The sequence below is a fragment of the Ranitomeya imitator genome, chromosome 10 (genome assembly GCF_032444005.1).
Source record: "Ranitomeya imitator isolate aRanImi1 chromosome 10, aRanImi1.pri, whole genome shotgun sequence".
In the NCBI taxonomy this organism is placed as follows: Eukaryota; Metazoa; Chordata; class Amphibia; order Anura; family Dendrobatidae; genus Ranitomeya; species Ranitomeya imitator.
In genome coordinates, this window is record NC_091291.1 from 20,384,258 (window position 1) to 20,410,451 (window position 26,194).

At 42.1% G+C, this 26,194-nt stretch overlaps 2 protein-coding genes across 4 annotated transcripts; both read left to right on the forward strand.

Moving 5' to 3' along the window:
• Positions 1-1,729: 1,729 nt before the first annotated feature.
• On the forward strand, positions 1,730-8,300 carry LOC138651898 (chemerin-like receptor 1). Its single transcript, XM_069742491.1, has 2 exons — positions 1,730-1,920; positions 4,423-8,300. The coding sequence occupies exon 2, from the start codon at positions 4,434-4,436 to the stop codon at positions 5,529-5,531; it is 1,098 nt and encodes a 365-aa protein (XP_069598592.1). The 5' UTR covers positions 1,730-1,920; positions 4,423-4,433; the 3' UTR covers positions 5,532-8,300.
• Positions 7,672-24,866, forward strand: LOC138651899 (chemerin-like receptor 1). 3 transcript variants are annotated; one of them, XM_069742493.1, is made up of 2 exons: positions 7,672-9,205; positions 21,946-24,866. In XM_069742493.1, the coding sequence occupies exon 2, from the start codon at positions 21,982-21,984 to the stop codon at positions 23,035-23,037; it is 1,056 nt and encodes a 351-aa protein (XP_069598594.1). In that variant the 5' UTR covers positions 7,672-9,205; positions 21,946-21,981; the 3' UTR covers positions 23,038-24,866. The 3 variants fall into 3 exon arrangements, with proteins under 3 accessions (XP_069598594.1, XP_069598593.1, XP_069598595.1); XM_069742492.1 differs by lacking the exon at positions 7,672-9,205 and adding an exon at positions 18,087-18,173; XM_069742494.1 differs by lacking the exon at positions 7,672-9,205 and adding an exon at positions 18,317-18,366.
• Positions 24,867-26,194: the final 1,328 nt, after the last annotated feature.

Genomic DNA, 26,194 nt, shown 5'->3' on the forward strand with positions numbered 1-26,194 from the left:
AAGCAGTGCCACAGCCCTGCAAAATAACTTTCAGCAGGGCACTAACATCCATGTGTCTGCTGAAACTGTCAGAATTAAACACCATGAGAGTGGTACGAGGGCCCAAAGTCCACAAGTGGGTGTTCTGCTTATAGCCCAACACTGTGCAACAAGTAGATGTTTATATAAGGAATGTCAGCTCAGAATGATGGAGTTAGCTTGATAATGCCAGATAATACTTATTAACACCAGGGCTGAGTTGGATAACAGCAAACATCTTTTTTTGTGAGACCCAAAAAGTAAATAGATAAAAGTGCAGATGGAACCATAATGGTAAAAAAGGAAAGGGGAAGGGGTCAACACAGTTCCTTTGGAACTGTGACTTCAGTAAAACTGAGGGTACACTGGCACAATAAAAAGATGTAAGTATGTTACCTGGATGGAGGAAGGCTCCGCTGCGGTGCACACCCCGACGCGCGTTTCGGACTATGTCCTCCGTCCCAACTTGCCACCACCACAGAGCAAGTGGGAAGAGCGAGGCTAAGTGTCAGATTTGGTGCATATTATTGATGCCCCATTTCTGAGGTGGCAGAGGGCTGATATTGGTAGTCTGGAGGCGATAGCCTTCCTAGGCTATTAATATCAGCCCACAGCTGTCTGTTTAGCCTTTGCTGTTTGTTTTTTCTAAATTCACCAGAAAAGGCTAAGCAAACAGCTGTGAGCTGTTATTAATAGCCTGGGAACCTTTTGCGATATTGTCCCCTTTTCCCAGATTATTAAAAACAGCCTTCAGAAGTGGGTTTTGCCTCTGCTGGTTACGAAAATTAGAGCCCGCGTTGCTTTTTAATTTAATTCTTTATTTTAACTGAGACACTGATCTCAGGAAGACCAAGTGATAATAATGAGACCCGCCGTTAGCAGTGCGAACTGTACTACTTTGCCAAGGTGCCGCTGCATGTCACACGGACAGCACACGGATGCCACATGGATGTGAAGCATGGACACAAGGACATGGACAGCAAGGTGGTTCATATGGGTGGCACACGGATACGGACCATGGACCTCACCACTACTGTTTTTTTCTGTAGAGGAATCACCAGGTTGTGCGAATGAGGCCTTACTTAGGCATCTCAATCCAGTAGTAGGTTTACCTATAGTCTATGCAGAACCACAGGCGCCGGCGGCACATGGCAAGGTCAATATGAATAGCGACAACCGTCAAACTCAGATCTGCTTCACGGATGTAGATCTGCTACATCTCTACATGGAAGGTTGTATTTGCTTTGACTTTGCTGAATAAGAAAATGTGTCGGAAAGATTCAAGTCCTGAAGCTGCTTGTAATGTGAGTCCGAGGCTTCTCTGCCAAAGTAAAGGTTTCCAGGGAAGGGTTACCTTCTGTGAACTCTTACTTTAGGGAGCTGAGAGGAAGAGGAGAGGACAAAGAAAAAGATGTAAAGGCGTCTGCACCCACCATGGACCACATATATGAAGACAAAGGGATTCGAGAAGGCTCTGTAGTACACACCTCATCTGCTGCAGAACCTCATAATACACCTCAGCTGCTGTAGAACCTCATAATACATCTCAGCTGCTGTAGAATCTCATAATACACTCCAGCTGCTGCAGAACACTATAGCATAAGACGTTTGTTGATTTCTTCATGGACACCTCATCTTCCCTCCCCTACATATATATAATGGCATCTGGTAGCAATGAGTTTTTCTCTTTTCTGGGATGGGTTTAGAACATTTTGTAGATCACGGAGAAGAGCGGCCGCCAGTAACCACACTTCTTCTGCTCCTTTAAGCTCCTTTCTGTGGCAAGAGGGGGTTATAGTCAGGACGTCTGTGACTCACAAACTATTCCAGCCTTGATCTTCCAGCTGATTTTCCTTCCGTCTGTATCCAGGGGAAGAGCATACGATCATTCCTTAGCAGCAGGTAGAGTATTTATTCACACGCTACCTTCATCTATAACTAATGCTACATTTTGGGGGTCGTTGTCACTCTCTACATTGTCTTTGTAATATATAATAAGTCTCTGAGTTATTATAATGGAACAGATTTACTTGTAGCCCCGCAAAAGACCCCAGTGGTCCATTGTCTTGAAGGTGCTGAGTTGTCTTAGGGTGTCATACTTGGGCGCAACCAAATAATGGGACCTAAGTCTATGGTGCCAACACACATTCAATTTATGGTCAGCAGATGTTTCAGTCTTGTAGGGGATCATGTAGGAAAGAGGTAGACACTAGACATTGACCAGCAATGAATGCTATTGATGATGTCTTTCTCATTGACCTTCCTCCTCTCTTACCTGCTGGTGGGCATTGTGCCAGTGTGCAAGGTAACAGTTACAGGACAGGCAGATCACCACGGTCTTTACGCCAAGAACAAAGTAGATGTAAAGAACCAGGAATTTTGTGTTGAAGAACATAGAAGACTGGTATAAAGTTATACCGTCTTTGAACGATACCACATTTCTGAATTTCTGACTAGTTTGCAGCGCATATGGTTCCAAGCTTCTGCCTAGCAATCAGGTAGCAGGGTGCTGAGGTTTATTTTCTTGATACATGGCATGGTACTAAAATACTTCTACCTAATTGGTAGGTGGCATGGTGCTGAAGGTCTGCTTTCTCGATAGGTAGCATATTAATGAAGTTCTAAGTACTACTAAATTGGAGTCCTACCAATGTTCCAAATGCTCTGACATTACCTCACTTGGAAGGTGGCACAATTGGAAAGTTTCCTTCATGAGTATGTGGCACAGTACTGGAGTTCGTATTTAGTAGCTGGTATGATACCAATTATCTGCTTACTTGGTAGATGGCATGGTACTAAGATTCTTCAACTTACATGCAAGATGTTATGAGACTGAAATTCTAATTATTTGATAGGTCACATGTTCTAAAGCTTTACATCTTGGTGATGGCATGATACTGAGGTTCTGCTTACTTGGTAGTTGGCATGGTACTATGGTTCTGGTTATGTGGTACGTGGCATGATATCTTTTACTTGGTTCATCTCATGGTACTAAGGTTCTACCTACTTAATAGGTGTCATGGTACTAAGTTCTACATAATTGGTAGGTGGCATGGCACCTATTTTCTTCTTACTTGGTGGGTGGAATGGTACTAAAGTTCTGCTTACTTGGCACATGTCAAGGTACTAAGGTCCAACCTAATTGGTAGGTGGCATGGTACTTAATTCTACCTACTTGGTAGGTGGCATGGTCTAAGTTCTACCTACTTGGTAGGTGGCATGGTACTAAGTTATGCCTACTTGGTAGATGGCATGGTACTAAGTTCTACCTACTTGGTAGGCGGCATGGTACTAAGTTCTACCTACTTGGTAGGTGGCATGTAACTAAGTTCTATCTACATGGTAGATGGCATGGTACTAAGTTCTACCTACTTGGTAGGTGGCATGGTACTAAGTTCTATCTACTTGGTAGATGGCATGGTACTAAGTTCTACCTACTTGGTAGGTGGCATGGTACTAAGTTCTGTCTACTTGGTAGATGGCATGGTACTAAGTTCTACCTACTTGGTAGGTGGCATGGTACTAAGTTCTGTCTACTTGGTAGGTGGCATGTAACTAAGTTCTACCTACTTGGTCGGTGGCATGGTACTAAGTTCTACCTACTCGGTCGGTGGCATTGTACTAAGTTCTATGTACTTGGAAGGTGGCATGTTTCTATGTTCTACCTACTTTGGTATGTGGCATTGTATTAAGTTCTATGTACTTGGAAGGTGGCATGGTACTAGGTTCTACCTACTTGGTAGGTGGCATGATACTAAGCCTACCCACTTGGTAGGTGGCATTGAACTAAGTTCTTTGTTCTTGGTAGGTAGCACAGTACTAACGTTCTACCTACTTAGTAGGTGGCATGATACTTAAGTTCTTCTTACTTGGTAGGTGGCATGGTACTTAAGTTCTGCTTACTTGATACATCTCAAGGTACTAAGGTCCTACCTACCTGTTAGGTAGCATGGTTTTGCTTAGTTCATTGGTAATCTAATTGGGATAATATGAATATTGCCAATCACTTGTGGCATAAATAGAAAAGAGGGGGCTTAAAGCAAAAATAAAAATATCTTTAAATGCATTGTTTCAGGAGAGGCGAGTCAATGCAGGTTCTCACCACCTTTTAGTATGTAGATTGGGATCAGCCATGGTTACGACTGTAGTCACTGAGGGTTATGTACTTATACTTGTATAATCCTGTAAAGAATATTGAGTTACTACTATATATATATAAAATCAGGAAGCTGAGACATTATTCTAAACTGTAGACGTGAATAGGAACCCACCTCTTTCATTGTCATAACTCAGTGCCGGACTTTACCTGAGATCCGCCATGCAGCCTCCTCTCTGCTGCGTCATACATTGTTATTCCTTCGTTACGTGATGGTTTGTACTAAGCTCTGACTTGCTCTGTTTCAGACCACCCCACCATGGAGCAGTCTACATTTTTCCCATCCTCACCCAATCCTTTGGCACTGCAACTGGAGGATGAAGAAGAAGAGTATGTCCCCACAGAAGATCTTCCATTAGAGCTGGAGACCACACTCCGGTACATGTCCATTATCATTTACAGCATATCCTTCCTGCTTGGAACCATTGGCAATGGTTTGGTTATCTGGATTGCAGGATTTCGGATGAAGAGGACTGTAAACACCGTGTGGTTTTTGAACCTCGCCATTGCTGATTTCATCTTCACGTTCTTCTTACCGTTGAGTATTGCCTACACAGCCCTTCGATTTGACTGGCCCTTTGGCACCTTACTATGTAAACTCAACAGTACTGTGGCTTTCTTGAATTTATTTGCCAGTGTCTTCCTCCTTACTGTCATCAGTGCAGACCGTTGTGTCTCCGTGGTAAGGCCGGTATGGGCGCAAAACAATAGGACCATCAAGCTGGCCAACGTCATAGCATTAGCCATTTGGTTAGTTGCCTTATGCCTTTGTTCACCCTATCTGGCCTTTAGGGACACTATAAGAGACAATGAAACCAATGTGACCCATTGCTATAATAATTATGCTTTTTCCAGTGACTTTGATGATTTGGAGGTGGTGGCTCTCAGGTCAATGAGGCACCAGGTGATGATCTCTGTACGGTTTCTTTTTGGTTTCCTACTCCCTTTTGGGCTTATTTTAGTTTTTTATTCTTTGATGGCTCTCAAGTTGAGGAGGAGTCAACTTTCTTGGTCCAGTAGACCATTCAAGGTCATGGCCACTGTGGTGGTGGCTTTTTTTCTTTGCTGGTTTCCCTATCACATCCTGTCCGTTTTAGAAGTCGTCATGCACCACTGGGACAACAACACATTAAAAACTGCAGTTCTTATAGGAAGTCCTCTGGCTACAAGCTTGGCTTTCTTCAACAGCTGCTTGAACCCTTTCCTATATGTCTTCTTGGGGAGGGATTTCAAGGAATCTTTGCGAAGGTCCATACTTATGGCCTTCGAAAGTGCATTTAGTGAAGAACATGGTAAAAATAATTATAGCCATGGGAAGTCAAGATCAGTCTCTGACCAAGAGTCTCGGCTTACCTGACTGAGCCTGGTCTCTCTACAATGAATCTTTGGTTGGAAGGATTTGTGTGTCTTTATGTTGACCATCTCCACATTTCTGCTCCAGATCTAAGGATCTTAGACTGCAGCTGCACTCGTGCAATATCTTAATGGGCTATGGAACATTTGCTAAATATCTTTCTTTCTAATGTGATGTTGCATTATTGGGTTTTTCTGGAATTTTGGATTGTCTGGACTACTCAATCCAAAGGTTACTTGATCCAGAGGGCATCAAAAAGTTGACTGTTTTGCCCTACGATCGCTTGTAGACAACCCCACATAACCAAATATACATTATGTGTTATGTAAGATGAGACTTTAGCAGAGCTCAAGTTAATTCTTAGCATTGCGTTGTGCGTTCTGCAATTGCAGTCCTATGTAAAACCACAGGTAGCATAAAGTGATACATTGGGTTTGTATCAAGGCAGAATCAGTCATATTTTAGCTTATGCAAATGTGTTTGTCCAGTTCTTGTACATGTGCCATGGAGGCTATTATTATGGGGACAGGCAACATCCTACTGCAGAATATTACAATGAGCCTCTCCACAACCACCACTGGCTGATAACTGGGAGCAATAGACTGCATAATGGAAATAATTTAGACTTTAGTGTTTGTATTTTTTTTGTGTCCTAAGAGTTTCTAATTTTTCTATTAATGGAAACTGCACTGTGGTATTACTACTAACGTCCTCTGCTGAGGTCAAACCACAAATATTTTATATCTGCTAGTCCCACTTTGCTATAAATGTGTATATCCACAATCATTCACATTACATTTTAATATGCATTTCTTGACAATATAATGGACATACATATAATACATAAAGGGGTTGTTCAATATTGTGCTATTAAAGCTTAACCATACTATACTAATACAGTTACATCCTGTACTATACTCCAGAGCTGCACTCACTATTCTGCTGGTGCAATCACTGGGAACATACATTACATTACTGATCCTGAGTTACATCCTGTATTATACCCCAGAGCTGCACTCACTATTCTGCTGGTGCAGTCACTGTGTACATACATTACATTACTGATCCTGAGTTACATCCTGTATTATACCCCAGAGCTGCACTCACTATTCTGCTGGTGCAGTCACTGTGTACATACATTACATTACTGATCCTGAGTTACATCCTGTATTATACCCCAGAGCTGCACTCACTATTCTGCTGGTGCAGTCACTGTGTTCATACATTGCATTACTGATCCTGAGTTACATCCTGTATTATACCCCAGAGCTGCACTCACTATTCTGCTGGTGCAGTCACTGTGTACATACATTACTGATCCCGAGTTACATCCTGTATTATACTCCAGAGCTGCACTCACTATTCTGCTGTTACAATCACTGTGTACATACATTACATTACTGATTCTGAGTTATATCCTGTATTATACCCCATAGCTGCACTCACTATTCTGCTGGTGCAGTCACTGTGTACATACATTACATTACTGATCCTGAGTTACCTCCTGTATTATACCCCAGAGCTGCACTTACTATTCTGCTGGTGCAGTCACTGTGTACATACATTACATTACTGATCCTGAGTCACATCCTGTATTATACTCCAGAGCTGCACTTGCTATTCTGCTGGTGCAGTCACTGTGTACATACATTACTGATCCCGAGTTACCTCCTGTATTATACACCAGAGCTGCACTCACTATTCTGCTGTTACAATCACTGTGTACATACATTACATTACTGATTCTGCGTTATATCCTGTATTATACCCCATAGCTGCACTCACTATTCTGCTGGTGCAGTCACTGTGTACATACATTACATTACTGATCCTGAGTTACATCCTGTATTATACTCCAGAGCTGCACTCACTATTCTGCTGGTGCAGTCACTGTGTACATACATTACATTACTGATCCTGAGTTACCTCCTGTATTATACCCCAGAGCTGCACTCACTATTCTGCTGGTGCATTCACTGTGTACATACATTACATTACTGATCCTGAGTCACATCCTGTATTATACTCCAGAGCTGCACTCGCTATTCTGCTGGTGCAGTCACTGTGTACATACATTACATTACTGATCCTGAGTTACATCATGTATTATACTCCAGAGCTGCACTCACTATTCTGCTGGTGCAGTCACCGTGTACATACATTACATTACTGATCCTGAGTTACCTCCTGTATTATACCCCAGAGCTGCACTCACTATTCTGCTGGTGCAGTCACTGTGTACATACATTACATTACTGATCCTGAGTTACATCCTGTAATTGAACAATGGTCACCTGAATTTGCAGAGACAGATCGGTATGACTGAGGACTATTTGATTTTGTAACGAGTTAGTGTTAGTTTAGAATCCACCACTGGCAGGTAATGAGGAAAGTGTTTCGCTGATTGAGACCCTACAAAGTGTCTACAATATTCATCAGTAGGGACATTTGTGGCATCAGAGATATAATTCCCCTTTTTATTGTATTGGAAATAATGCTTACAAGGATTTAACAAGTGATGGAGGAAGAATAGCGACCTACAAACCTTTTCCTTTGTCCAGGGTCTGAAGTAGCCCCATTGCTTTTTCAGGGGCTGTAATGTATTGCCCTACCCCCGCTGTTTCATATTGCCTTATAAATGTCGTTAATATCTCCTTGGTGCTTTTTTCAAGGTGTGATAGACAAGAACAATTTACATTTTGAGCAATTTTACTGCTAAAAAAATTGTTTTGTTTTGACTTAAAAAATAAACTATTGCTTCCATAAAAATAATTAAGTGTCTTCATAATTTTTGTGATTATATGTACCTTTTGGGGATTGACCTGTCTAACATTCCATCTTACCTGGTAGGACCCTTTCCAGTACGGAGGACAAAAGGTTCACCTTTCAAAAGAAATTCACGTGCAGCCATCATTACGTTCATTTTTTTACTATCATCATCTTTTTAATATTATGATATTTGTTCATTGATTGGGCGCGAATTCTCCCTATAGAATTGGGAACAAAAAGATTTAAAAAGAAAAAAATTTATATAACTTTATAGCTATATTTTTGTCATTATCCTCATCGCTTGCAAAAAATTAGGATTTATGTGTCTCGCCTCTCAGGGTTGGGCCTCTGCGCATGATTGGTGTTTATATTTTGAGTTCATATTGAAATATACAGAATGCATTCAGACCATGACAGAGCAGCATTGCTGGTCATACATTTACAGACAGGCAATGTTCATAGTGACAAAATCTTGAGGACTGTTTTCTGAAGGTTTATACCTCACAAATAGTTCTATGTTTGTTGTTTTTTTTTATTCTAAAACATTGAGGTTCATTTAACCTCTGTCTGCTGTGGACTTATGTACTCCTTGGGAGCTTTTATGTTGTGTGGGTTTATTGCCCATTGTCTGAGGCTTGCCTTGTATCTCTGAATCATCTTATCCCACTTGAGGGCAAAGACTGAACCAGAGTTACACATAGTGCAAATCACTATATAAGGCCAGAGAAACATGACTAAGATGGAAGTAGAAAGTTGGGTAACTGTACTTGTACGTGTACCAGTGTTGTGATACCTGCATAAGTGCTGACGCCCATGCAGTGTTTTGAATTTTCCAGGGGTTCTCTGTTTTGGTGCTTGCTTCTCTGATATTCCAGATGGATGATATTTAAAAGCTCCTTGGTGACGATGTAAGTATATGTGCTTAATCATTATATGTATTTAATCTTTATATGTACTTAACCTTTGTATGTTAAAATATACAAAAGTCTATGCAATCATACTATTCCTTGAATTTAGTACTTTGAAATAAAATTGTGTTATATCACAAATAGTGGCCTTCTTTGAAACCATATCCAAGCTTTGCTAAAATCTTGGCATTATAGGCTTCTGCACATGATTGGTGTGCCACTGCACAGGGTTGGGCATCTGCACAGGATTGGTGTGCCGCTGCACAGGGTTGGGCCTCTGCACAGGATTGGTGTGCCACTGCACAGGGTTGGGCCTCTGCACAGGATTGGTGTGCCGCTGCACAGGGTTTGGCCTCTGCACATGATTGGTGTGCCACTGCAGAGGGTTGGGCTTCTACACAGGATTGGTCCACCACTGCACATGGTTGGGCCTCTGCACAGGGTTGGTGTGCCGCTGCACAGGGTTCGGCCTCTGCACAGGATTGGTCTGTTGCTACAGAGGGTTGGGCTTCTACACAGGATTGGTCCACCACTGCACAGGGTTGGGCCTCTGCACATGATCGGTCTGCCACTGCACAGGGTTAAGCTTCTACACAGGATTGGTCTACTGCTGCACATGATTGGGCCTCTGCACAGGATTGGGCTCTGCACAGGATTGGTGTGCCGCTGCACAGGGTTGGGCCTCTGCACAGGATTGGTCTGTCGCTGCACAGGGTTGTGCTTCTACACAGGATTGGTCTGTCGCTGCACAGGGTTGGGCTTCTACACAGGATTGGTCTGCCACTGCACCGGGTTGGGCCTCTGCACAAGATTGGTCTGTTGCTGCACAGGGTTGGGCTTCTACACAGGATTGGTCCGCCACTGCGCAGGATTGGGCTCTGCACAGGATTGGTCTGCCACTGCACAGGGTTAAGCTTCTACACAGGATTGGTCTACTGCTGCACATGATTGGGCATCTGCACAGGATTGGCCCTTTGCACAGGTTTGGTGTGCCACTGCACAGTATTGGACCTCTGCACAAGACTGAGAACACAACAGGCTGTTGTGTTTCCATCTCACATGAAGGGAAAGGATCATTGACCCAGAAATCAAACCCTGATTCGAGAGTTCCCATGGTCTGGACACCATGTTGTGCACAGAAAGAAAAGTCGATAGGACTGACAGGGACACAAGAATGGATGGCCGTCATCCAGTCCTGGCCCTTGTGTGCATCATGTATAATATTCACAGTCAAGCAAGTTTGCCGTAGACTACAGTGATTGGATGCTCTGCAGTATTTGTGATTCGCTGCCAATCCAATGTTTTGGAAAAATTTGGCAAAGATGGAGAATTAGAATTACAAAAGACTCAGTCATCTCTAGCATTAATATTTGTGAAAAAGAAACATCTAACCCTTATCATTACTAATCAAGGTTCTGGGAATTTGGTTTGAACATATCTAGGAAGTAACACTGAAGCTCCTCAGTGTTTTATCTATGGTGTCCAGAAGACGCTGCCTCTTGATAATCCGTCGATATCTGTTAACCTGGCGTAACTATATACACTGTAAGTTCTAATGTTAGTCAATGATTATGTGTTCATCTGCAATTTTTTTTTCTCAGCTCTTACTAACAAAAAAATTGCAGCATGCTGCGAGTGACTGTGTATATCGGACGAGACTCACCAGTGCAAGTCAATGGGTGCAAGAAAAAAATCAACACATGGACCATGCGTGTGCCGTATGAATTTTATGCACCCATCTCATAGGAACTCCAATATTTCATCAGTAAATTCACAGCATGAATTGTCAGAATAGAATAGATAGAATAGTTATATACACAGAATAGATAACAGGAAGATGTCAGTGACGTCATAGTTTAATGTACATGTATTTAGTTAAAAAAATAGATAACTAAAAGAAAAAAAGGCATGGGGTCCGATAATTTTCTTTAACCAGCTGAGGGAAAGCAGACAACTGGAGGCAGATGTTTATAGCCAGGGAAGGGGCAATACCCATGGAGCTTCCCAGGCTATTAATGCCAGCTCAAAGCTGTATACTTAGCCTTTACTGATTATTAACAAGGGGTGACCCCCCAAAAATTATGTGGGGTCCCCCTATAATTAATAACTAGCAAAGGCTAGGCAGACAGCTGCAGGCTGATATTAATAGCCTAGGAAGGGGCCATGGACATTGGTCCCCTCCCAGACTAACAACATTAGCCCTCAGCATCCCCAGAAATGGTGCATCCATTAGATTAGCATCCACTCTTCCCATTTGCCCTGATGCGGTGGCAAGTAGGCTATTAAATTAGGGTTGATATCAGCTTTATAATGTCTGGTGACATCAAGCACAGTGGTTAGTTATGGAGAGGTATCACAGGAAGCAGGGTCCCTGCTGCAGGAAGCTGGTGGGCGGCAGCAGAAATTGGGCTATGCTGCCAGCTCTGGGCAGGAAAAAGAGGGTGTTGGCGGTGAAGCAGGAGTGAAGTTCCATCATGTGCATTGATTTCCTGGAAGTGGGCTTCAGGAAAATGGCTGCCGGAAGCGATGCATGCACAGATTGGGATCTTGGCTCGGTGAAGATCCCAGTCTGCTCATGTGCTGCTTCAGGTGGCCATTTTCCTGAAGCACATTGCTTCAAAAAGTGGCCACCTCTTGCTATGCTTGCACAGATTGAGATCTCAACACATTCGAGATCTCAACCTGCACATGTGCCACATCCGGCTGCCAGCTTCTCTTTTCTGAAGCCCACCGCCAGAAAATCATTAAACTCTGCTCTGCCTCACCGTCGACAACCCTCCTTCTGCAGCATTGCCCTACTTCTGCCAGCGCCACTGGCTTCCTGCACCAGGAAATGTGCATCTGGTGACCCTGCTCAGTATGCTACCATAATTCGGACTATAAAACGGACCCCCATTTTATTAAAAATCTTATTAAAAATCTTATATTTTTCCTATTTTCCTTCCCAAAATTTGGGATCTGTTCTAGGGTCTGGTGTGTCTTATAGTCTGCAAAAAAACAGTAAATAAAAACCCCCCAAAACATTGTGGAGTTGCACTTTTTTTTTGCAATTTCACCATACCCTAGGACAGACCCCAAATTTTGGGAAGGAAAATAGGAAAAATATAAGATTTTATATGCGCCAGATACATCAATTTGGGTCTCTCTATTTATTGTATATATTGCATATACAGTATGAATATATTGTCTACATGTGTTCACTAACAGTATGCTCATTTCTTCCATTCCCCTCCAAAGCAACTTTATGTGCAAGACCCTGGACCGGGTCAAAATATTATCCGCATCTATAATTTTCTCTACACTCTGAGCTTATGTCTACCTGCACTAGAATTTTCAAATTAAGAGAAATTGCATTCATCACAAGATTGTGCAGTGAATTTACCTTCCTACACGTCTCAGGGGCTCATAACCTCCTTCCACTAATGTGTGCACGCCAAATTGCTTCCACTATGTCTCCTTATAAGCATTTAATAAATGTTGAGCTCTTCTTGATGCATCCACATAAGAGACCACAGGGACAAAACTTAAAATACAGTAAACGTCACTGTATCAAACAAACCACATTATCTCAGATGTTTGCATCTGATGCACGTTTCGCCATAGCTTCATCAGGAGTGATTTGCCCCTTGATGAAGCGATGGCGAATGTTTACTGATGTTTACAAGACTGTCTCCATATACATGTTTTAAATGCTAATAAAATTACGTCTTTAATGTATTTATGTTTTCTTTATAGGTTTAATTATTGTAAATTTGACCACAACCAATATACTTGGTTTACCCTTGGCTCAGTAGCTTCAACAAAATTCTGTAGGTTTTCTTTTAATCATACAGGATAAAAAAAGTCAGAATGTCCACATATAAATAAAAAAAAAATAATGCTTAAGTGTTTTGGGTAGAAAACATGGGGATATAAATGGCATTCATTTGGCAAAGAATATAATTATTGGACAGAATGGTGCCCGTTCAGGTATTTTTACAAATACTATATCTCTGTTCCACTATAAAATGTGCCAACGTCTCGCTATGAGCGATTGGATTGGAAAACATTCTCTGTCCTCCATAGTACACGCCTGTGCAAGGCAAGATTGCCTTGCGCAGGCGTGCACTACGGAGGACAGAGAAAGACCTTCATTCCAATATTGCAGCCAGCATGCAGCCAACGGGTAAGGAAAGGGTGAATCAAACACCCGAAAACCCCGCCCCTATGGCTGAAAATTGTTCCCTCCAAATTCAGGTGACAGAGTCCCTTTAAATGCAGGCATTTGAGGCTAAAAATCATGTTTGCAATTGGGTTTCACTAAAAATATTGCACCATTTGGATTTCACAGGGTCTTTTGTTTCGCCCACATTCAACTTTCATGTGGTCTGTGGTCATACATCTGCTGAGAGGAGCTAAAAAAAAAGATTTAAAAAGTCATCGGCGGTGTCAGAAGACTAAACAGAGGCAAATGGTGCAAAATTGTTTTCATGAAACCCATACATGGTTCCTAATGGGACTAGAATAAAAAAATGTCACAGTTAAAAATAAAAATTATTTTTCGGTCGTCAGACCTGGTTCTCCAGTCCTCTTCTAGGTACCTCCGGTCCCCTTCCTTCATCACAGTGGTCTTCCATGTCCCGCGTGATGTCATGATGCGAATTAAATTACCTGACAGAATTCAAAGTGAATATGCCAATTTATATAGGACTAGCTGAAGAGACCGACGTTGCCCGGGCGTAGAAACTAACTGACGTCCCGTATTCTCCCTCAGCAGCCCCGCCCTCCGTCCACCATCCCGCTGTCTCCTTCCTCAGCCTCAGTCTCTAATCGCCTTCCTGCATTCTCGCTCCACAGCCCCGCTCTCTCCCTGAGCAGCCCATGTCTCCACTGGCTGTCCCACTCTCCCTCCACAGCCCCGCTCTCCACTCGCCATCCCGCTCTCTCCCTCCGAAACCCAGCTCTCCACCCGCCGTCCCGTATTCTCCCTCAGCAGCCCCGCCCTCCGTCCATTATCCCGCTGTCTCCTTCCTCAGCCCCACTCTGTAATCGCCATCCTGCATTCTCGCTCCACAGCCCATGTCTCCACTGGCCGTCCCACTCTCCCTCCGCAGCTCCGCTCTCCACTTGCCGTCCTGCTCTCCACTCGCCATCCTGCTCTCTCCCTCCACAGCCCCTGTCTCCGCTGGCCATCCCGCTCTCTCCCTCAGGAGCCGAGCTCTCCACCCGCATCCCCATATCTCCCTTAACAGTCCTGCTCTCCACCGGTCATCAGGCTCTCTCCTTCCGCAGCCCCGCTCTCCACCCGCCGTCCCGCTCTCTCCCTCTGCAGCCCTGCTCTCCCTGCACCATCCGTTTCTATCCCTCCACAGCCCCGCTCTCATCCATGTCCCGCTCTCCCTCCACAGCCCCACTCTCTCCCTCCACAGCCGTGCTCTCTTCTCCACAGCTCTCTACACGCCTTCCCACTCTATCCCTCTACATCCCCGCTCTCTCTCTCGCAGCTCCACTCTCCACTCACGTCCTGCACTTTCCCTCTGCAACCCCGCTCTCTACCCCCTGTGGGCGGGGCTATGCAAAGTGGCTTGATACATACACACACATACATGCACTCAGCTTTATATATATATATATGTATATATATATTTTCTCATCTTTAGTTGTAACATCTACAATAAAGTCATGTTGCCAATTATGGCAAACAGTGGCATATCTAGACTCTGATGGGCTCCGATGCAAAATTTAAGCCTGCCCCCTCATACTGTAATAATGTCCCCTGCCCTGTGTTAACGTCACCCATCCTGATCCTCTTCTTGGTATAATATCTGAGATTTGACCCTTTCAGAAATTTGTGTCCCTCATCCTTGGCCCCTTCTAGTAATAATATCCCCCATCCTCATGTGATGTCCACATCTGTACCCATTTCAGTAATATATGTACGCCATCCTTGGCCCCTTCCTGATATAATGTCCCACCTCTTCAGCCCATCCTGTAATAATACTCTGTGTTTTACTGCTATTTTCAAACACATTAAAAAAAAAAAAAATTCTACTCTCCTTCATCTGCTCCCATGACACATGGCATTCTCTTCTTCGAGAGCCGGTGCAGAGGCCAGCAATTGACTTTAGCGTGTTTTTTATGGGCCATACACGACATACTGCTATGTGCCGCCTGTGACTGTCACGCCGATGTCAGCTGCCCCTCCCAGAGGGTCTCTGCACTACAATACATTTCATATGAAAATGCGGGACGCACATCCAGCTGAGTAAGCGTTGTCATCAGTGGATTCCACTCGTACATGGGAAGTGTTGCGGTCACTCCCTCTGCGACTGATGATAAACATAAAACTAATAAAAAATTTTAAAAATTAAAAAGTAGTAGCATCTTAATATATATTTACCCTGTAATGTCTTCACATCCTGTTCCGTCCAGATGTGTCCGGATCCCAGAATTCCAAGCGGCGGAAGTTCACCGACCTCCATATTGGGACACCCAAGTGATGGGTGTCTCAATATGGAAACTGCTGGTGGTGCCAGCCTCTTGCATGGTACCACCAGCAGAACACTTTTGCACCACACACACACACTCTATACGCCGTACGCACCACACACACACACACACACACACTGTATATGCCGTATGCACCACACACACAAACACACACTGTATATGCCATACGCACCACACACACACTGTATACGCTGTATGCATCAAACACACACACACTGTATAAGCTGTACGCACCACACACACACTGTATACGCCATATGCACCACACACACACTGTATTCGCTGTACACACCACACACACACTGTATACACCATACGCACCACACACACACTGTATACGCCGTACGCACCACACACACACTGTATTCGCTGTACACACCACACACACACACTGTATACACCGTACGCACCACACACACAAACACTGTATACACCGTACGCACCACACACACACACTGTATACGCCGTATGCACCACACACACACTGTATTCGCTGTACACACCACACACGCACACTGTATACACCCTAGGAATCCACACACACTGTAAATGCTGTACACACCACACACACACACACTGTATATGCCGTACGCACCACACACACACTGTATTTACAGTACGCACCACACACACACACTGTATACGCCGTATGCACCACACACACACACTGTATACACCGTATGCACCACACATACACACTGTATTCGCTGTACACACCACACATGCACACTGTATACACCCTACGCACCACACACACACACTGTATTCGCAGTACGCACCACACACACACTGTATACACCGTATGCACCACACATACACACTGTATTCGCTGTACACACCACACATGCACACTGTATACACCCTACGCACCACACACACACTGTATTCGCAGTACGCACCACACACACACTGTATACACCGTATGCACCACACATACACACTGTATTCGCTGTACACACCACACACACACTGTATACACTCTACGCACCACACACACACACTGTATTCGCTGTACGCACCACACACACACTGTATACACCGTATGCACCACACATACACACTGTATTCGCTGGACACACCACACATGCACACTGTATACACCCTACGCACCACACACACACACTGTATACGCTGTATGCAGCCTATTGCGCAGTACCACCAGCGGAACACCATCGAGAACACGCTGCCACCGGGATCAGCCAAATGATTCACTGACTGCCGCCATCTTTGTACAGGAGGAGCGCATGCAAAGTTTTAATGTGACCGCCGCTATCGGTCTGATTTACTGCACCTGCACGAATTCCATGCAGTTGCAGTGAATTATTCGGCTGATCCTGGCGGCAGATGCGCGACGTGTCTACACGCAGAGGAAACCGGTCACATTAAAGGGGTTTTCCCACAAACGAAAGTTCATTTTAAAAATTGTCTGTGTCTGACCGAGTACGGAGCATAACACAGCTCCTGGGCAGGGGAGGGAGCAAAAGTCAATACTGACATTACAGCAGGGGAGCACAGAGGATTCATTTTGTGAGGTAAAATATTTCACTGACTGTTGTTAAACAATATTTTACCTCATAAAATGTATCCTCTGCGATCTCCTGCTGTAATGTCAGTATTGTCTTTTGCTTCCTCCCCTGCCCAGGAGCTGTGATATGTTCTGTACACGGTCAGACACAGACAATTTTTAAAATTAACTTTCGTTCTTGGGAAAACCCCTTTAAAAAGCAAATATCAGCGCCAACATGGCTCCTCCTAAAAAGTGCGCCAATGACGATGAAAGGTAAGCAGCAAAGGCACAACGTCGAAGACAACAACGGGCAAATGAGACTCTTGAAGAGCAACAGCATCGATGGGACAGAAACAAGGCATATAAGCGCAGGTGTCAAGCACATGAGTCCCCTGATGCAAAAGAACAAAGGACAGGAGGGAGAGAGACAGCAGACAAGGGGGATAGCACATGGGGCAGACAGGTGAAAGAAGAGAGCACAGACGGGAGAAGTCAGCACATGGGGAAAGACAGAGTGGATAGGTGGGGAGCACATGCGGGGAGATTCTCAATGCTTCAAAGCCTGCCCCCATCGTGACATTACCGCCCTCCCGATGCGATAGCATCTAGTTTTGATATATTCCACTATTCTGGAAAATGTATGTAATGAAAACGTTATCTTACATTTACCCCCAAATAAATTTTTTAAATGTTTCCAGTTCATCTCTTTAAAAACAAGCAAACAGCAGGTACGATTGCTAACATCAAGCAAAAGAAACGTTCCTGCAGGCTGACTCTGTCTCAGCGCTGAAAGGGTTAAGGGGAAAAGAGGATTTCCTCCTGACGGTAAGTTTTTCGCTGACTGTGGATCTGATGTAATAACTGATGTCACGGGACGAAGGTCTATAAATTTCACACCTAACTGGAGAATATTTTTAGACAGCGAAGAACCTCAAAAGTAAAAAGGAAGGAGTCGATCCTGGAGATAAGCAAGTAAGTAACCAGCGTGGAAGCCATGTATCAGGCTGTAGAGTGGGGAGAAGAAGCTTTATAATGTACGATTATTACAGCCTCACCAGCAAAACAGAGGGCGACGTTGTGACCCGAGATCCCGGAGCAGGTTTAGTGCTAATTATGGAATCTGTCACTAAACTGTTTACGAATAACACAACGTCGCCGCTAGCAGGTAACACGTAGAGCTGTGATAAGGACAGACCCAGGGATCTCCTACGCAATTTATTATTTGTGACCAATGGTTTGATGTTATCATGAAGTATAATGGTGGTAAAAGTTCTGAAACTTTATATAAAGCAGTGCTTCGTTCATTGACAGCAAACGTAGATCTTGAAAATGGAGAGGAATTGAAGAACAAAGTTTCGGAAAGTTGTAGAAACTTTTTCGGAAGTGTCCAGAATAATAATTATAAACTGAAAACACGTTATGGCATTATGGCTTGTAACAAAAAAATCTATTTAGTATCTATCTATGATTTATGTATTATCTAATATCTATTTTCTATCTATTTTCTATCTATCTATCTATCTATTATCTATGATCTATATATTATCTAACTATTATGTATCTATCTATTATCTATCTATTATCTATCTATTATCTATCTATCTATCTATTTATCTATTATCTATCTATCTATCTATCTATCTATTATCTATATATCTATTATCTATCTATCTATCTATTATCTATCTATCTATCTATTATCTATCTATCTATCTATCTATTATCTATTATCTATCTATATATCTATTATATATTATCTATCTATCTATCTATCTATCTATCTATCATATATCTATTATCTATCTATTATCTATCTATCTATCTATTATCTATCTATTATATATTATCTATCTATCTATCTACCTATCTATTATCTATCTATCTATCTATCTATTATCTATCTATCTATTATCTATCTATTATCTATCTATTATCTATCTATCATCTATCTATCTATCTACCTATCTATTATCTATCTATTATCTATCTATCTATTATATATTATCTATCTATCTATTATCTATTATCTATCTATTATATATTATCTATCTATCTATCTATCTATCTATCTATCATCTATCCATCTATTATCTATCTATCTATCTATCTATCTATCTGTCTGTCTGTCTGTCTATCTATCTATCTATTATCTATCTATCTATCTATCTATTATCTATCTATCTATCTATCTATCTATTATCTATCTATCTATCTATCTATCTATCTATCTATCTATCTATTTATCTATCTATCGGGACAACCAAATCGAATTGCGCCAACTCCAATCTTGTGTTTTCTTCAATCTGCATCGATTGAGATCACTGTGACATTGCTAAGGCTGATTTTGCTCTAAAAATCCTGAAAAGTGCTGGATGCAGTCCTAGTAGACCTCCGAGTGTTGCACACATCTTTACAATTCAATTGGAAGCTTTGGAGCACTTTCTATTCGTACTGAGTAGATTTGGACAAAATTAAGTGTTTGGGGTGAAAAAATTGGAGATATTCAAGACATCCAATGATCTGTACTATATATCTTTCCCAGCATCTTATCTATATAAAAACCTACAATTGTATTTAGTGGAAGTTGTGACTGTTCTTTCTGCACCTCTTTCCATCCGCTTAGATGCTACTGTGACTATTGACCGTGGCATCTATGGGGTAAACTGCTGGTTTCTCTGATTCTGACAGTTTCAGTCCAATAACAGCTGTATAACGCAGCCGATACTCATTGTATATAGGGCAGGTTCATGTCAGGAAGAAGTTACAATTAAATAGATGACTACTTTACTTCTACTTCATTATCTACTGAGCATCGGTCGGACTGTAAAAGTCCAGTTTCTTGGATTTACATATAAAAAGTCCACTTTTAAGCAGGGACTCAGCCTCATGCACCAGAGCAAAGCCAACATTGTGTAACAATATTACAACACATTGCAGGGCAGTGACTGATCTCGGAAGAAAATATTCCTACAGAACACAAAAACAAATGAATTGCTGATTTGTTACAACAGGTTCTCAAAAAAGGAAACTGACACATTTCCTCCGAACCCAGAAAAACAGTTTTTTTTTTTAATGTCAACATTTTATTTCCATTTAAGACTTTGATAAATATTGATCTCGGTTAGGAAAAGCGTATTAAACACTGCCACCTAGTGGCTGCTCCATTGTACCGCAAAAAAAATCGTGTAACAGTGTATCATAAGTAGCCTGAAAAGAGAGCACGTAATGTTTCTGTCCGAGTTCAACGTACTGAGAAAGACATCTAAGCCACTGTTAAAATAAAATATTTAAAGTATCAACAATTAAAAGTAACCTTTAGAACTTCCAAATAGTCTCAATGCTTTTACAGTAAAGAATCCTTTTCTTTGAAGAGGATAAATACCTTTTTCTGAATCTGACGTTCATCTGTAGTTTTCATAGAGCTGAGATGTAAAGAAAAAAAAACATTTTGTTATCTGAGGTTTATGAAATAAGCATGTTGCCTTAACCTCTACTAAAACCATTAGCCCAACTTCCGCCTTATCTGATAATGTCACCTTGCTGTTGTTGGGTAAGATCATGATTAGCAAAATATTTCAATAGGAGACACATGTCGTATCTCCACAAGAACCTGCTCCTGCGACTTCTCCGTCTATTTCCCGGAGTTGCTATATTCACTACATAGGCGGTGCTGGTGATGGAAGACATACCGGGATAAGAAGCTATGGATGGCACAGGCTCTGTCCAACACTGAGGTTAGACCTGCAGTGCTGTCCTGTCTGACAGCATTGGTGTGTGCTCTCCAGCTGATGTTATCAGCTCCTTGCTTCAGCTAATTGGAAAGCACCACACCCTACTTAACCTTCCAGCTTCTGCTGGAAGCTGCCAGGTATAGCTTTGTGCTTCCCGGTTTAGGACTGTGTTTTCTGCTCCTGTTTAGCATTTGTGTTTTCCTGTTTTTACCTCGGCTTTTTTTTTGTTGACATTTCTCATAAGAAACACCAATGATAGAAATGCAAGTCAATATACAATAAAACAAGATAATTTTATTAAGTGAGTAACAGCAGACAAAAAGTAACGCACAGTAGAATGAGACTTGAGAGGTAAGTTAGGAAGAAGCAGTAGAACCTGATATCTATTTAATAAAAAATCTAAGTGGTTTCTTACTCAATAATTCACAAATAATTAATATGTAACACCGAAAAAAAGAGTGGAATATAAAATATATTCAAATTCAGCAATAACAACAATTACATGATTATCATATATAGAAGAGTAAATGACTCAATCAGGAAGTAAGGCATAAACAAATAGAAAACTTGAATAATTAAGCCACCTAAGGGGACACCCAGGCGCCCATATGTGCAAATGAGCAATGAGACATAAAAAAATATAAGCAATAGAATAATGGATACTCAATATAACAAATGTCAAAGCAGAATTAAGGCAAGTGACTAGATCCAACACCAGACACACATTTTCACACTTGGAAAAGTATTTCCGGGGAAACGCGCGTCGCGTGCGGTGGCATCTGGTCACTTGCCTTACTCCAGCTATGATACTTGTTGAGCCTCTGACTTGCCACTCCATGTGCCCTGTTAAGAATGAAAATTCACATTCCAATGTGAATGTTTCTAATTCCGCCTCTATAAACATTGGAAAGTTAAAATGGAAAACAAAGCAAATCACTTCCTTGTAATTACATTAAAATGAATGAACAAATTGTAATTTTTACCATTGGTAATATTTTTTTTTACATTTGCAGGTTCTTTGAACTGTTCCACTCTTCACCAATGAAATAATGGAAAGCAACACAACAGCATTTCCATTCTTCGATATTACAGCACTGGATGAAACTTCTGTCGATGCCACCGATTCCTCCGACGAAGAGCCTGGATTGCATATTGTGCATTATTTCTCTTTGGTGGTCTACTCTTTGGCTTTTCTACTGGGGACCTTCGGGAATGGGCTGGTCATCTGGTTCACAGTCTTCAAGATGAAGAAAACGGTCAACGTTATTTGGTTCCTTAATTTGGCGATTGCTGACTTTGTGTTCACACTATTTCTCCCTTTGAGCATAATCTACCTGGCAAACAATTTCAACTGGCTCTTCGGAAGCTTCATGTGCAAGTTGAACAGCATGGTGGCTTTCATCAACCTGTATGCAAGCGTCTTCCTTCTTACCTCCATCAGTATAGACCGTTGTGCCTCTGTCATCTTCCCGGTTTGGTGTCAAAACCACCGAACTCCAAGGCTGGCTTTATTTGTTGTCATGGCTGTTTGGTTACTGGCTTTTATATTAAGCTTGCCATACTTTATAATTCGAGACACCTTCGAGGATGATGGCTTCATATTTTGTTATAACAACTTTGAACTTGGAGCATCTAAAGACATTGGCATATCTCGACACAAAGCGACAGTCATATTGCGATTTGTTGTAGGATTTATTATTCCTTTCACCATCGTTGTTACATGTTACTCTGTGATTGCCCTCCGGATCCAAAGAAACCACATGACCACCTCTTCCAAGCCCTTCAAAGTAATCATCGCGGTGATCATTACCTTCTTTCTTTGTTGGCTTCCTTACCATATTTTCTCGTTCCTGGAATTGCACTCAACATATCGGAAAGATGGCTATCTGCAGAACGAAGTTCGTGTTGGGACTCCTCTAACCACCAGCCTCGCGTTCCTGAACAGCTGCGTCAATCCTTTCCTCTATGTTTTTATTGGTCGGGACTTTAAAAATAAATTTGGTAAGTCCATCCATTCCATATTTGAAAAAGCTTTCAATGAAGACTCAATGCATAAAGACCTGAAGAGCAAAACCAAGTCTACATCTGAATCCCAAATCCTCTGATCCATACAGAAACCTTCACATTTGAACTTTTGGGTTTGGCTAAAGGTTCCTGTACATGTTCTTGACTGAACGAACAGTAACGTGGAGTGTTGTAGAACTAATGTTCAAAGTATTAAAACTTTGTTGTTTGGTCCTAACGCTTTGAGGACAAAAGAGTTGGAGAGACTTTTCAAAGGAAAAATTGAACTCAACCTCAAGGACATCTTGTTCAGTACACCCATTTAAAAACCATAGTCAATGGATCAAGGCAAGCTGTCCAAATAGTTGGTTATTTTCAAAAAGTGGATCATCCATTCTTCGAAAAGGGTATCCCACTGCTAAAAACCAGAGTAATGAGCTGTTATTTTTGAAAGAACCTAGCATCAACTGCTCATTTCACCTACAGCGCCCCCGCAGGACAATTGAAGTATTACACAGTGTCTTGAAAAAAGTCAGTGCATGTGTGGATGTGCTGGGTCCTCCTGGTTGTGCCTTTTAGTGCTGGCTAATTGATAAAGGTCCCAAATAAGAACCTAAGAATGAATTCATACCAGTTACACTTCCCTGTTTGTAGAACAATTATTAAACTCTTGCAAGATATCATGATCGAGAAAACAAAGTGAGCATTATTTTTGTTTTCCAGTATGTGACTTTTCCCCTCTCGTTTTAAACCCATAAACTTTCTTGGAACTTCTCAAGTGCCAATAGGAGAGGGAAGTTGCAAACTTTAACATAAATATTGGTCAAGTCAAATGTTGTGACATTCACTTTGTGAATTCCCTGCATAAATATTATCATGCTTGAATTATAATATGTCATCTAAATGAATGTTTGTTTGTTTTGTAAATGATTATATAGAATGTTTTCTTCTTTAGACCAGGATCCAAGAAGTACCGTTTCTCCTTGCGGAAAGTGACATGTTAAGCATGTCGAGATGAGGAGACTTAAAGCCGCAATGCTCCTCTGGGAAATATGCAAATTGTCTCTTCAGAGAGGAAGAGGACTAGAACTCTAGTGCCTCCTATTGGTGGTAGCAATCCTAACAGTCAATGTCGACCCTTTAACGAGCCTTGTGACATGACTTAGGATAAAAGCCAAACCAGAATCTCAATTTGCAGACACTGTGTTTTGGGGTACTGCCCCTCGTCAGTGCAAAGTGTGAGATCTGGTTTGGCTGGGTGAGAGGTGTCTGACCGGGATCCAAGACATGCGACAAGGCTCGTTAAAGAGTCGACATTGACTGTTAGGATTGCTACTTCCAATAGGTGGCACTAGAGTTCTAGTCCTCTTCCTCTCTGAAGAAACAATTTTCTTCGTTAGACCATAATGACAATGATGGCGTCTTCATTTAAATAATTGTTTATTCAAATATTACATATGAAAATTAATTTATTGTGTCCTAAATTTTTACACCTTTCAACATCAATTCACTGTTAAGCTTACAATGATTATTTTCATGATATACTGTAGCTTAGCAGTAATTGAGGTTCTATATTTCTGATACATTGCTGTAAATCCCTCTAATAAACATATATTCAAATAATACAATTCTGGCTGCCTGCTGCCACCACTAGGGGGAGCCTAAGAGCTTAGTGTAGACTGTGTTATTATTGTTTTCGATTTGTCAACATTGTGCGGGAAGCTCCTGAGCTCCCTCTAGTGGTGGCTAAAGGTAGCTAGAACTTTATTCTTATGCCCTAATTGGAAATATTATGAATTTTTTATAAGCATAGAATAAAAAAAAGAAAAAACGTTCGTGGAAGGATCATAACTTCAAGGAAATATTGTGAAATGTGTTGTTATGATATTGTTATCAGCTTCTAAAAGTAAATAAACTTATTTTTATTGTACTTTTTCTTTTTAATAATGAATGCAATGATAAAAAGTGCCGTATTATTCGGACTATAAGATGCACCCCAAAATTAGAGGAGGAATATAGGAAAAAAATTTTTAACATGAAAATGGGGTCCTCCATGTAGTCCAAATTTAGCTTACCAGGGGGTACGATGATGATGGAGTGGGGTCACAGGAAGCATGAGCAAGGTCTCACCTGTCGATTGATGTTCTTAATTCTTGCTTGCGCCAGAGCCATTTTCCTGAAGTGGGCAGCCAAGAGATCAATGACTCCTCCTTCGCACCGCCAGGACAGCCCCACCTCCCATCCCCTATTCCTCCTGCCGCTGACTTCCTGCAGCCGTGACCCTGCCTTCTATGACTTTGCTCGACCACTGTCACTCCCCCCCTCGGTAAGCTACATTCGGAGTATGAAACATATCCCCATTTTCCTCACCAATTTGATATTCTCAGCCTCTAGCATAGATTGTCAACAATTAATGGTCTTTCCCCCCAGCTGCCTGTTGTTAGGCCTGTAATACCCGGGCTGGAGTATGGGAGCGACCTTTCCCACCCAAGCTCTTTTGGTCGCTCCTAAATCCTGGACCCAAAATCCATTTGACAAAAAACCATCTCAGTAACTTAGTGAGAGCACACTGTGTGCTCAAAAAGAGCAAAATTATCTTCCCTGGTCCATTTGCTGGATTTAAAAAAGCAAATCTGTGAAAATGAAGACGCGATTTTAACCATCTACTGAATTTGTAAGAGTGCTGGATTTCTCCAGTTTTTTCCTACTGTCAGTGATGCCGCATCATATCTGTGCACCTGTTTCCTAGAAAGAGCTGGCTATACACGTGTTTTGGTTTATGGTTGAACCCGTGCAGCCACAAAGCGGCCAAAATTTTAAAGGAGATAATTACACCTCCAAAGCAGTTGGAATTGTGCATTTTGGTGAGCGCCTGGACTGCAAATTGCCACGGTCAAACATACCATTAGAGAAAGACGAGCAGGCGCACAGGGGTCCAAGGTGTAAGGGGGCCAATTTCCGCCTCTAAATAGATTAGGCTAGGTTCACATTACGTTATGTGAACCCGTTAAATGGACTACGTTACACCACGGCATAACGTGGTGTAACGTAGTCCGTTAACGCCGCCATTGCTTGTAATGGCGAACGCATCGCTAGCGCACGCCCACAATGGGCGTGCACTAGCGATGTGCTGTCATTTGAGTGACGGACCTCGAATGCTGCTTGCAGCATTCGCCGGTCCGTTCCTCGCTAGTGCAGATCGGGCATTTACGCTAGCAGGATCGGCTAACGCGATCCCTTTTGGGACATTGCGTTAGC